This window comes from Salvelinus fontinalis, chromosome 34, assembly GCF_029448725.1.
Source record: "Salvelinus fontinalis isolate EN_2023a chromosome 34, ASM2944872v1, whole genome shotgun sequence".
NCBI classification, from domain to species: Eukaryota; Metazoa; Chordata; class Actinopteri; order Salmoniformes; family Salmonidae; genus Salvelinus; species Salvelinus fontinalis.
Genome location: NC_074698.1, coordinates 16,157,821 through 16,171,734, shown reverse-complemented (window position 1 = coordinate 16,171,734; position 13,914 = coordinate 16,157,821). Strand labels below are relative to the sequence as shown.

The 13,914-nt window shown below is 44.3% G+C and overlaps 1 protein-coding gene across 1 annotated transcript in view; it reads right to left on the bottom strand.

The window, feature by feature from the left end:
• The window catches only part of LOC129833290 (sphingosine kinase 1-like), a 50,613-nt gene extending 36,950 nt beyond the window's left edge, over positions 1-13,663 (bottom strand). Inside the window, exons 1-4 of the mRNA XM_055897777.1 lie at positions 13,097-13,663; positions 3,835-3,984; positions 1,148-1,242; positions 870-985 (exon numbers count right to left, since the gene is read on the bottom strand). Coding sequence (XP_055753752.1) covers positions 870-985; positions 1,148-1,242; positions 3,835-3,984; positions 13,097-13,523 — 788 coding nt within the window. The 5' untranslated portion in view covers positions 13,524-13,663. The remainder of the gene's footprint in view (positions 1-869; positions 986-1,147; positions 1,243-3,834; positions 3,985-13,096) is intronic.
• Between the last annotated feature and the right edge of the window lie 251 nt (positions 13,664-13,914).

Sequence of the window (13,914 nt, the reverse complement as noted above, 5' to 3'; positions counted from 1 at the left end):
GTGGCTAGGGTAAGTAAGGGATGTGGCTAGGGTAAGGGATGTGGCTAGGGTAAGGGTTGTGGCTAGGGTAAGGTATGTGGCTAGGGTAAGGGATGTGGCTAGGGTAAGGGTTGTGGCTAGGGTAAGGGTTGTGGCTAGGGTAAGGGATGTGGCTAGGGTAAGGGATGTGGCTAGGGTAAGGGTTGTGGCTAGGGTAAGGGATGTGGCTAGGGTAAGGGTTGTGGCTAGGGTAAGGGATGTGGCTAGGGTAAGGGATGTGGCTAGGGTAAGGGATGTGGCTAGGGTAAGGGTTGTGGCTAGGGTAAGGGATGTGGCTAGGGTAAGGGTTGTGGCTAGGGTAAGGGATGTGGCTAGGGTAAGGGTTGTGGCTAGGGTAAGGGTTGTGGCTAGGGTTAGCTTGGTTCGGGTTGAACAGGGGTGTTAGGGTTAGGGTTGTTCATAGGTTGCAAACCTTTATTCAACTGTGATAGATATCTGATGTTATACAACTCGCTGTGTATTTTGTTCTGTTGATGTTGTAAATGTAGGGGGCTCATATTTCACAAACAGCAGTAATAAAGGCGGTCCAGACACTACCTCAGTAGTAGTCCACTGAATTTCTAGTTGCTCTAGAACCCATTACATCACTCCATTAAAAGTAGCTATCAGCAACCCTCAAATAATGACTCTCCTTGGACTTTATGAAGTGTGAAGCTGAAGCAGACACTATCTCTCTCCCTTGTCTCTCGAAGAAATGTGCCTAATCTGCCCAGTCAGATAATTACATCCATAGAAAAGGGATAAATCACCTTCTTTGTCCAGGCCAGTTTTCCTATCACATTCCATTCTACTGTACTCTATGCATTTAAATGTCTCATTAGTGGACTTACTTAGTGTAGTGGTGGACGGAGGCTGCCAGGGCGTTGCCCGAGCCCCCTGGTAAGATGCCCAATGGGGTCTGGATGGCCTCCTCCCAGTCCTCTCTCTCCAGAAGACCATTCAACACCTGACCGGACAGGCAAACACACACAAACAGCATCAGGCCATGACCCTCCAACTGAGAGTTGTACCCCACAAACCCCACTGCTTATTCAAACAGTCTTAGGGAAACTTTAGACAAGTTAGCTATGCTGGAAATGTGTTTATGCAGTGTCTATACTTTTGGCACCTCGAACAGCAGCCCGTCTCCTGACAGGATGACCAGAGCGTCCCACTGTGACAGATCAGTCTCTCTCACCAGGTCCCTCGCATGGTTCTGGTGCTCTATGTGGGACAGAGAGAAACACCATGAGAGAGGGACAGCGAGAAGGAGGGAGGAAAGAGTGCGAGAATAAGGTCCGAGAGATGGCCTCCCTTCACCAGAAGCCCCCAGGGAGGGATCAGTGGGATGGGAGAGAAAAGAGATTACATTTCCCTCTATCAGTCCATACATATCAAAATTGGACCAGTCTTCAAAGCAGCCAGGCCTTAGTGCAAACATCTGCCACTGCTGTGATGGTTAATGTGACGACTGGGGCCGACTCTGTTTGTTTAGTGGAGTTTTTACTGGAGATGTCCTTGAGACAGTCGCGCTGCAGGGGGTCTTATTGGATCCCCCCTAAGCACACTGTCTAGCACCATTCTGCCAGCTGAGACTCGTGTTCTGCAGCAAATATCAGCTCTGCTAAAGGCAGTACTGTGTTTGTTTGTTATTGCAATTGTGTGTGTCTATGCCTGTGTCTGTGTGGGTGTGTTGAGGCATTGTCATCACAAGGGCATTACTTTTCTGCTTGAGTTACTGTATGTTTTGAGGTTTGAAAAATGACCAGAAAAAACTCCATTACTACATCCACCCCCCTCTCCTCTTCCTCTCCTCCTCCTCTTCCTCTCCCCCTCTCCTCCTCCTCTTCTCCCCCTCTCCTCCTCCTCCTCTTCTCCTCCTCTCCTCTCCTAGCCTAACATGTACCTGTCCCCTAGCCCTCCCTCACCCACTGAGTTACCTTTAAGTCCATGCTGTTTGGTATGTATGGGGAGACTGAGAGCGGAGTGATGTGGTCCTGTGCTGTCAGGCAAAAGCAGAGGGAGGTTGTTGCGGCTGACTCAGCACTCTATGCTGCTGGCTGGAGGCTGAGGCTGCACTTCCCAGTCCTCTCCTTATTCACGGGGTCAGTGCCACATGCAAACACACATAGACAGGGGCTACCTCACCATCTCTTGACTTTCTGGATTTTACGTAATCCTCTCTTCTGATGAGCTATAGCTTGGTAGCTACTCTCTGTTAATGTGATATGAATCAAGGTCCCTTTTGGGTTAGGATGATACCGCATGCCCAATATAACGTTATTTTGCTTTCAGTTCCTGAATACATAGCTACTTGAACATTGAACTGTTTTCCACATGAGCTCCCTCAGTTTCTGAGGGAGACACTCACATGCAGGTGCACACAAGCACATGAACACACACCACAGAAAACCCCAGATTTACCCCCTCGCTGAAAGACGATCCTCTCAGTGTGCCTTAGTCCTCTGGCAGAGACTAGTAGGTGACATGATAGTTCTGCAGGGCTCCATTCTCTAAGTGGAGGCAGGCAGGGCAGCGAGGTGGCGCTGGTTAATCCACTCAGACAGGCTAGCTACAGTACCCAGGCAGTGGAGGGGGAGCAGTGCTAGCTGAGCGCTAGCTGAGAGAGCCTCTGGTGACCCATATTCTCCCAGCCCCAGCTGCCAGCAGTCCCAGGTCGGCATCGTCACCCCGACTGTCGGTAATTAGACTGTCTTTGTTCATCACCACCCAGATGCTAACCTTCCCCATGTCCCCTGGGACTGAACTCACACTCTTTCTCCTCTCTCTCTGTTCTCTCCTTTTTCAGTTGTTTCAAAGATTAAGAAGGCACTGAATTAATTTTCAGGCATAGGTGTCTTGGTGATGTTTTGTAACGCTGGTAGAGATAGCTTCTTGTCAGCTATACCGGGTGATGGTTTGTAACGCTGGCAGAGATAGCTTCTTGTCAGCTATACTGGGTGATGGTGAAGTATAGGTGGTGGTGTTAATATGTAGCTGAAGGGATTTTTAAAAGTCTTTCTGGCTCCTTGGATTGTTCCTGCTGCTCAAAGATACCTGACTTTAATTCAGTGAAAGGTTATGCAGAGTTCAGTGACTTTGAACTCATCGCTACTGTTAGTGAAAAGCAGTTGAGAGTATATAATACTGGGAGCAGGGGATCCAACAAGGCAGTGCCAAACAGTCAAACACTGTGTGTGTGTGTGTGTGTGTGTGTGTGTGTGTGTGTGTGTGTGTGTGTGTGTGTGTGTGTGTGTGTGTGTGTGTGTGTGTGTGTGTGTGTGTGTGTGTGTGCAAACAATGAGGGCAGTGCGATAATAGGGTTCAAGCAGGTAGGTGTGTAAGGGACTGAGTGTTGACCAGTGTGTAGGGGACTGACCAGTGATGACCAGTGTGTAGGGGACTGACCAGTGATGACCAATGTGTAGGGGACTGACCAGTGATGAACAATGTGTAGGGGACTGACCAGTGATGACCAGTGTGTAGGGGACTGACCAGTGATGAACAATGTGTAGGGGACTGACCAGTGATGACCAGTGTGTAGGGGACTGACCAGTGATGACCAATGTGTAGGGGACTGACCAGTGATGACCAATGTGTAGAGGACTGACCAGTGATGACCAACGTGCAGGGAACTGACCAGTGATGAACAATGTGTAGGGGACTGACCAGTGTTGACCAGTGTGTGTAGGGGACTGACCAGTGATGACCAACGTGCAGGGAACTGACCAGTGATGACCAATGTGTAGGGAACTGACCAGTGATGACCAATGTGTAGGGAACTGACCAGTGATGACCAATGTCTAGGGAACTGACCAGTGATGACCAGTGTGTAGGGGACTGAAGCCTCGGTGAGCATGGGCTCGATTTGCCCAGAGAAAAGCTGGAGAGCCTGGCCCCGCCCACTCTGGGGGTTCACCAGAACCATGACCCTGCAGGGCCGCCGTACCTCATAGTACTTCACATCTGAGAGCGAGAGAGAGAGAGAATAGAAAAACAGAGCAATAGAGTGAGAGATGTAGATAAACAGAAGAGGGAAGAAGGAATAGTTTGTGAGTTGGTATTCTCAAGCTGTCAAGGGAATAATTGCTCCACTTAATTTTCTAGTATCAAGGAAACATCAATCATGCAACTCTCCATTGTCTTTCAAAATGTTTTTCTGACATCAATCTCAGACATGTCAAAGTGGTTATGAAAGGAGTCTCTACCCTCTAGATCCCTTGGCAGAAAACCATTGTTCAAAAAGATAGCATTAAACAGTGATACCAAGGGCAGTGACACCATTCACTCACAGATGGTGCTTGACGTTATTGTTTTTGTGACCCACTTATTTTCCCCCAGAAATGTAAGTCAAACAAAACACATGCCACCTCAAGTCATTCGCCTAATGTTGAAGTTGATGATATGCTCTGGAACTTTGGCGAATACTAAGTATTTTTTAAACCTGCCGCTTTGGGCTGGATGTGTCAATCTGCAGTTTTACCTAAATTAGCCACAAATCCCTAGTTTGAAAGCAACAGCTTTTCTGTGCTGCTCTATTTTCCCTACATTTTCCCACAGGTGGGCCAGCCCCCTAGCAATTTGAGTTGCAGCGAATGAGCTTCAGCCCCTCGCAATTTGAGTGAAAGCTAGAAAGATGCACACAGAGCAGAGCGAGAGAGAAAGCATTGACGTGGTGCACACATCTGCACATAAGTGAGGTAACACAATTTTCGGGGACCACTTTTGGCTCATGAGTGCTACTTTCAGAACTACTGGCTAAAAAGTATTACAAAACTACCGGAGAATGTGGTTATCTTTACAATTATTACCAGACACCAACGGATTAATTAAAAGTTGGCTGAACTTGTTCAGATGTTGCAGAGCCCCATGAGAGATAATTTCAGAGACAGTTGTTTTTAACTCAGGATGAACTTCTAGCCTCTGATACTGTAGTTACTATAGATGCCCTTGTCTTTCTGCACAGGGGACAGTGTCTTCTCAGAGGCCATAATAAATCATAAGAGAGATTTAGGGCTGTCCCCGACAAAAACAAATCTTAGTCGAGAGTCGTCTGTTCTTTCAAACAATAGATTGCTCCAAATTTAAAAACATGTGTTTTTCCATTTATAAACACACCCTATGTTTGAATACAATCAACTATATGCAGGCTACTTATCTTGTCTGATGCTTTAAGCACTGCGATTAAAGATTAAGACACACAAATTACTAAAGAGGAAGCTAGAGATCAATAAGCCTAACCTGTTCCTGACCCGACCCTCCTCCTCTCGCTGCTGCTGGGCTTCACAGATTCTGCCATTATGCTCCTGAAGTTGCCGGTAATAGGATACACCAGCGGTTGGCAACCTTTTCCATTTGGAGTGCCAAGTTATCATACCATTTCTCCTGATCTGCGTGCCAGTTATGATTTTCATATGCACATATTCGTGGAACAGTTTCATTAAATTTATATTAAAGTCCTCATGTCTCAAAATCAATTTCATGTGGTTAATCACAATTCTATCTAAATGAATATTATTCAAATAAAAAAATTACTTCTATTGCCATTGCTAATATGTAAAAATATCCTGGGCTCTCAGAGTTTCCCAAACAGACAAAGCTGTAGGCTATTTGCGCAAGGGATAAGAGGTAATCAGGCAGGCCTATTTTATGACGTTTCAACCGGATCAGAGCATGAGATTTTTTCACCCTTTCATGCTGAGTGGTTATCAAAAGGGAGCAAATTTTTCAATTAGGCTACGTTAAGGAACTATTGTCATTCTCAATGGATGTAAAAACAGACTTTGTTTATTTGCTGTTTGAGGCGAAGGAAAAATGACTTTGAGAAACTCCACAGTGATGGTGAGTTAAGACAATCAGAAATAGTATCAGATCCCCAAATGGGCACATTTATAGGTCTACATTTGCGTGCAGGCCAGGTAGCCTAGGCCTACTTCTATGTGTAATCAGGTGCATGTACTTACTCAAGATTGACAGAAGCGCTTCAAACAAAAGACAGTGAATAAATTGACAACTCGGAAATGGAATGAAATAAACCAAAACTTAGGTTGTGCACTCTGCCAACAACGTTTCCACTCCTACAATGACAAGACTGTAAAAATAATATAGTTTTTAGCTTACAGCACCTGGTATTCCCAGGCGATCTCCCGTCCCAGTACTAACCAGCCCCGACCCTAAACAGGCAGTTTGGTCACAAGCATATTTTGTTTACCCCGTTTTCTCCCCAAATTAAGTCCCTTGGCTCATCTCTGCAACTCCTCAATTGGCTCGGGAGATGCGAAGGTCCTCCAAAACATGACCCGCCTGGCCACCTACTTCTTATGACACTGCTCACTTAACCCGGATGTCAGCCGCACCAATGTGTCAGAGGAAACACCGTTCAACTGATGACCGGAGTCAGCTTGCAGGCGCCCGGCCCTGTCACAAGGAGTTGCTAGACCACGATGAGCCAAGGGAAGCCGCACCGGTCACCCTCCCATACCCCGGATGGCCAATTGTGAGCAGTCCTATGGGGTTCCCGGTCATGGCCGGTTGTGACACAGCCTGGGATCGAACTCCGGGCTGTAGTGATGCCTCAGTAATGCGGTGCAGTGCTTTTTGACCGCTGTGCCACCCAGGACGAGTAATTATGATAAGATATTGAATGTATTAACATAAATTACCATAACCAAACAAACATTCCAAATGAGAATTTATAGTAATTAACGGTAAATGTACTACTGGTGATACTGTGGTCTGCCATCCCTGCGGCCTCAAAATGGATTAGTCCACATAATTAAAAAAATATATATTTGCCACTGCTCGACTAACGAAATCTTGGTCAAGCAACAGTCTATCGACCAAACAATCGACCAATCGACTAATTGGGGTCATCTTTACAGAGATTACACTTGTTTGTGGTTATGAGTAGTACTTCAGATGCAAATTAACCTTGTCAGACATTATCAGTACCGGATCAAGGTTGGCAGTTGAGCATTATCCTCTGAACCCTGCATGTGCCACAACTTCCCACCAGTGAATGTGAGTCCGGTTCTGCTGGGCATTGGGACCGGTCCTATGGGCCTAATTGGACCCTTGGGAGCAGTGAAACAGCCATCGCACTACCCTGTGAATTCCATCCTGTAGCCTCATGCCAACAGGACTGGCACCAGTACACCCTTACCCTGCTGTGCCACTGTCCCTCCACACAAGGCCCCTCTGTCTGGTTCATGCCCAGTGCCGTCTGAGCGGAAATGGCCTCCCCTGTCCCTGCCCAGAAATCCAATTACCAGCCGGCTGACCTGGAGTGGCACCTCCTACTCATTTGGCTCCTGTGCAGGGACAGCAGAGGTACCGAAATATCTCAAAGTGAGGTGTGAAACCATCAGAAAGAGCAGTATTAAGACAGTATCAAAACACAATCTTGCTAACTCTTCCCCATTCATACAAAGGGTTGCCATTGTATTTTTTTTTTCACACTACACAATGTGGCTTTTATACACTAAAGGCTCTGACTTCATGTCTTTCAGACACAATGGTGGATGCTGCCGTTTGGTACACAACTTTTAGGGTCCGTTTTTCCACTCAAGTGAGGTCAAATGAGCTCTGTAAAATGCTCTCAATACAATGAGCCAAATAAAGGCTTCAATAAAACAGTTCAGGGATGACAGAACAATCACTGCCTCCTCAGGGGTCAAAGCCAATGCTGTAGTCCTTGTGCTTCAAATACAGAGGTGGTTTAACATCCTCCCCTGACAGCTTGTGAGTAAGAATTCAGCACCGCCTTAACCACCACAGAACATGAGATATTTCCATGTAAGCAATATCATGCTCTGCTGTATTCTGCTGTGTTTCCTGTCTCCTGACTCCTTCAGTTTCCTGTAGCAGTACATTAATAGTTGCTTGGGGCTAAAACTAAAGACACAAACTAGACGTTGGTCTACTCATTAACTTGGTAACGTTAGTTTTAAACATAGGGCCTCCCATTGTTCAAAAGCCTTCAGCTCCCAGAAGCCTCAGAGTATATTTCGAGGAAGCATTTCCATGGTTCCTGGGTCAGTAAGAGGTGGGCTCTAACATATGTGCTCACAGGGGATCTAATCAGTCAAAGACCGGTTATCATTATTAGGTCTATTTATGGTACAATTGGGTATGGAAAACATATTAAGTTGACATTAAAAGAAGTGTACGTTTGTGCACCTATGGACTGCAACTAGAAATACTGTATAGCTTGGTGTTTCACTTATCACAGGAAAAAAACTCATTCACATGGATACAGCACGAAAGCAAAGCTATCCGAATTGAAGTTGGTTATCAGAGCTTGATAGTTACAAAAGTTTCAGTAGCAGTCATACAGGGTTCATTATAGCATTGTTTACACCTAGCGCTAACATGTGATCTGATCAATATGATCCAATAACTAGGTGATCAAGGTTTGTCATGTCTACACATTGTATTAAAATGTGTCTCTTATCCGTTCACTGTGTCTGCATTGTGACCAGATTAGCTGGTGCCTCCCTGTAAGCAAATTATTTGACAGATATTCTTTCAAAATAACATGATTGTTTTTATTTTAAGACAATTACTGATGCCGTAAATCAATGGTGGTATCTGTCAATGATGTTTGAGGCTGGTATAATGATAATTTAAATAGTTTGACCATTGCAGATCTGTTTACACTTGACTGATATCCAGACACAATCCGTGCCTGACTACCTCAGGAAGATCTGATTACAATCAAATCACAATGTGTCTTTTCATCGTCTACACCTGTCTAAAAATGTGGGCACAATCATAATACTGACAAGATCAGTACAAAAGGTGCATGTTAGAACTAGGTATGAACAGGGCTTCTGTTTCAGGCGGTGATCTTCAGCAGCCAAGTTGGTTACAGAAACAGTGAGGACCCTAAATAAAGAGCCAGCTCAATATTGTTTTTGATTTAATAATTAAAGCTTTGATGCCCATTCCCTAAGTCATATTTTGTAACATGCTGCCCAGAGTCATTTCTGTGGAAACAACCTTTTAGGCCCTGTGTGTGTGTGTGTGTGTGTGTGTGTGTGTGTGTGTGTGTGTGTGTGTGTGTGTGTGTGTGTGTGTGTGTGTGTGTGTGTGTGTGTGTGTGTGTGTGTGTGTGTGTGTGTGTGTGTGTGTGTGTGTGTGTGTGTGTGCCTGTGGTTAAGTGCCTGTGGGCAGATGTGACCCTGACTCATGCTGAAGGGCTGTCTGACAAGCAAGCTAGTGTGTGTGTTTCTCTGAGGAAAAGAGTAAACAGAGAGGTGAGGTGGCTGAGTAGGTGTAAGTACTAACAAGTACTGAGGCTTGGATCAAATTAACGGAACTGATTAACTGATCAACTTTGCTGTGTATAATCAATCTACTACTAAAGCAATAAATATAGTATTACCAAACACATGAATTTAGAACATAATATCTCTCATTATGTCCACACACTATTGCATTATTGCTTTGACACATCAATATTAGTGAAAACTAGCCAGAACACTGAGGAAAACAAAATACAATGCTGGTAGAAATGGCTTTAAGTGAAAGCTTGCTGTCTCAGGTGTCCCCAAGGTGTAACACTACCTCCATGACTCAGACATAGCTGGCATATCTGCAAACAAGCTTGAGTGAGTCCAAGATTAGGGTGGGGGGTTAGACACCCAGCCCACAGAGGTAGAGCCAGGGGCCCTGACAGCCTGTCACAGGCAGGCCTGTCTGAGGGAGCAGAGCAGGAGACGAGGGCCCCGGGGGACCAGCCTGGCTGGGGTGAGAGGCCACTGATGTAGCAGGGGGACCGTTCAGCTCTTGTCTCCATCACTGAGAGACACTGTGGCGCCAGCAGAGCATTGGGCCGTAGGGCAATATCACAGTGACAAATACATACCCTCTCTGTGGAACACACACGGAGAGACAACATTTTGAAGTTTTAAAGCTAATTTCCTGCAATTTTACACATTTTGCCATGGCTTATGACATGTTCTTATGCTATCTGAGTGACTCAAACATTATAACAAAATCAATGGGGGCCATGACGTTTTTTGAATTTTAGATTCTCCCAGAGTTTTTATTTTGGTGATTGTTAGTTATCAAAGATGATCTTATTAAAAATATATAGGTCCATTATCTTTTTTACATACTTCATATCTGGTTTTAGTCGTTTAAGTTCACACTGAAATTGTTTTTCCTTCCTGAAAGTCAAGACAGACTAAATTTCTTTACAAAAATGCAGACATTCATTTTATGGTACCTCTAGGCATGGCAAATAGCAGGATATTACCTTCCATGGCCTTTGATGTGCAAAAGTACATCACATTGTTTGAGGATTTCGTTATTTACACCTCATTCAGTCCGTTATGACCTGGCTGTGACAGGAACTGAATGGTAGACTGCAGATACTTAAACACACACTGTGCAGTCCTTACACAGTCAAGCTGTGACTGAACCACAATAATAAATAATAAAAAAAGGAATATCTAGCATCTACAGTTTCAACAGAATGATGTGGTATTACGCACTGAAAGTGTCTGATAGCTTTTCCTAAACATTAACCTTATAGCAAAAAAAGCAATTGCCTTCTTAATCCAATTCCAATTCTTAATCCAGATAAAATGAAATTAATTAACATAAATATTCCTTTTGGGATTAGTCGGTCCCTCTGACTTTCATACACCCTCTAGAACAGGGATTAGTCGGTCACTCTGACTTTCATACACCCTCTGTCCCTCTGACTTTCATACATTAAGGTCACTCCCCTCACCTGGTTGTCTAGGGCTTAATTGAAAGGCAAAACAAAAACCTGCAGACACTAGGCCCTCTATGGAATGAGTTTGACACCCTTGCTCTAGAACTAGGAATTAATGTGGCATATATTGTTGCATCTATTAGCTTCCCATTACTCATTTAAAATACATAATATATTCTGTTGAATACTGTATTATTGTCTGGCCCGAATCTTGAATGCTAAAAAAAACGTATAAATTAATGATATCATTGCATTATGCAGTAGTCACTGTACTACAGATGGAGAAGCCTTCTTGTACTAGAGAAGGAATCCTGAGTCATGCCACAGTTCATCAATTGTTAGCATTTCAATGGCTTATCATCAGTGGCTATCGATAGACACTTCATTAATATACCTCTCAGGTCAGGTTACCATCTGTCTTCTTGGCAAAGCTCTGAAACTCCTTTGTGTGAGTAGCCTAAGGTGCAACTCCCACAAAGACCCTTGTCTCAGTTGCCTTGGACACCTAAAGGGCAATTCACGGGGCGACCTCATTCCTTATTCCACCAACACCTGACTCCATTTCTGGCAACCAACATTCCAAATCCGTCACTGTCAAATCAAATATCCGTTTCCTCTAGAACTATGCCACTGAGGGGTCTAGAGAGCGCCCCTAAGCAGATAATAGCCAGGCACCCCTGTTTTATGGAGAATTATCTTCACTCTGTCGAATGGGGAATATTTAAGATGAATAAAGTTGATATTCAGTTAAGATAATTAACACAATGCTTAGCATATGTATATGTTTTCCCGTTCTGTAATATATGATTTCCAGTGCTCTATTTATGATACTCATTTGTGTAGGGGTTGATGGTCACTAGTCCTGTCACTGAATGTTATGGATTGTTCTCATATCGTTCGATAGTGATTGACGCCAGAGCTACTGAAGAAACAAGGACCGAGGACACAATGACATTATGAACACTGTGTGATTCTGTAGCGGCTGGCAAAGTCACTGTCTTTTATTTTGACTTCATACAAGGCTCTCGGGCTGATGTTTAGAGAATATTTGGTACTGTCTGATTAATATATAAGTGCCTTCTCAGAGAAGGACTGTTAGATGTTTTTTATGTTTCTATGCTGGAGGGTGTCTCCTTGTTGCAACTTAAACCAAATAGATGTATGATTGACTATATCCTCGACAGCTCTCCTTTTTTATTCAGATGGAAATTCCCTTACATTCTGCCTATTTAGGCCCATGGCACATGCACTCCTATCTTATTTGTGTGACTGTTCTTGTCTATCAGCGTATCAGTGTTTTGTTCCTTGTCATGTTCTATGTTTTTGTGTGGAGCCCAGGAAGAATAGCTGCTGCTTTGCAAGAGCAAATGGGGATCCGAATAAACCAATAAAACCAATCTAATAATGCAATTTAATGAAGCACACAATAATGTGAGACATTTCATCTTGTAGCAATAACTTGGATAAACTCAATTCAAAATAAAGTGTGATATTTTGACAGAATGTCAGCATAATATTTTGTATATGGCTCTCCCTGTGGCAGCTTCATCCACACCAAATGATCTCCTCAGTGAGTGATAACTGGGTAACTAGCATCAGCAGCACTCTGTTTCATGTTCAGAACTGAAGGGTCAGTCGGGTCTCTGCACTAAGTCTATGATATGGACCGAAGATTTCAAAAGCAGGCATTTGAATACGGTTGTGTTGTAATAAGGGTTTTCGTGATCCAAGACAACCGGCATAAGCACCATTAGATGAAAAACGATGAGTTCAATCACTTGAGTACTTGGGTTCAGCAATGTTGCTTTTGGGATGACTAAATTACCCCTTACAAATTATACAGAAATTTCACAGTTGCAAATCTATGCAAATGATTTCACTCCGAGAAGTGTAACTGGCAGTCATCCTCCCACAGCAGGTAAAGCTGGTTCTTGGGTGTGAGAGATGAACAACATTCCATTTCCAGGACATTCCATTTTCTTCTCCAAGCTTTCCCAGTCAGTTGGCACTTAAGCCTATCCTATTCTATAGAAACCGAGTAAGCAGGTTGTGAATTACTGGACCTTAGGTGCAGTATGGGATAAAGGTGATGGAAAGTTACCCTCACATTTTGAACTGAATTTATACGCCCCATTTCCCTGGGCAGAGTATACAATTCCTCCTAAATAAATGAGGAAACATATAGACCCACAGTATATGGCAATGATGACAGACTTTTCAGATTATCCATATAAATAGCCTAAAGTTTGATGCTGTTTGGCTAAATTAAATTAGAACCTACGCCCTCATCAAACATAACTAAACCAGAAAGAAACAACTGTTTTATTTAAACTATGCAGCCTTGCTTCTCACCATGTCGTCGGGGTATCTGGCGGATAGAAGCCTCTCTGATGGCACGCGCCCATCTCTCTGCCTCTTGAAGATTGGTGAGAGGGTCCTGGACCAGTGCGACCCGAAAGCACTGCTCTACTTTCTGCCGGGTCATGCCTGTACTTATCCATCGCCTCTTGAACGGGTAGAAATAGGCTGTAAAGAACGCCCCAACGTCAGCTTCGTCCTCCACTTTATAAGCCCGGCAGCCAAGACAGTCAGCTAAATGGAAAACCACCTCATCCTGTCCAGGTGACGATGAGATCTTTTGAATAGTGAGAGCACTCTCAGTCAAACTGACAGAATATCTGACCTTTGCGTTGAGCGAGTCCGTGAATTCTCCATAAAGCCCTTCCACGACACCATTGTGCTGCCGGGATGGGTCCGGTTCGGCGATGTCGTTATCCATCCCGTGGACGATGTGATCCGCAGACCGGCGTGCGGTTGATGAGGATAACTGCGGCTGGCTGCCCCTGCCTGTTTGACTGCTGTTGGACCCGGAGTCAACCAGCTGTTTTCCTTGTTGAAAGGTCTCTCCCTAGTGACTAAAAGGGGAATCACACAATGAGAAATGAAAGTTGGACAAGGATGCCCCATGCCAGGAATCCACCTCTCCTCATGGAATATAATAAATGTTTTGCATCTTGAGCAAATATTACCATAACCCATTTTCCTGCAGGCTACTGGTTACATTGTTGCTCAGTTAGGCATATTTACCGCTTTGCTATTTACCTCGTGGATAATGAATAGGCTAGTCTACTTCAAGGCCCTATTTTACCAGTAGCAAATAATACGATCTA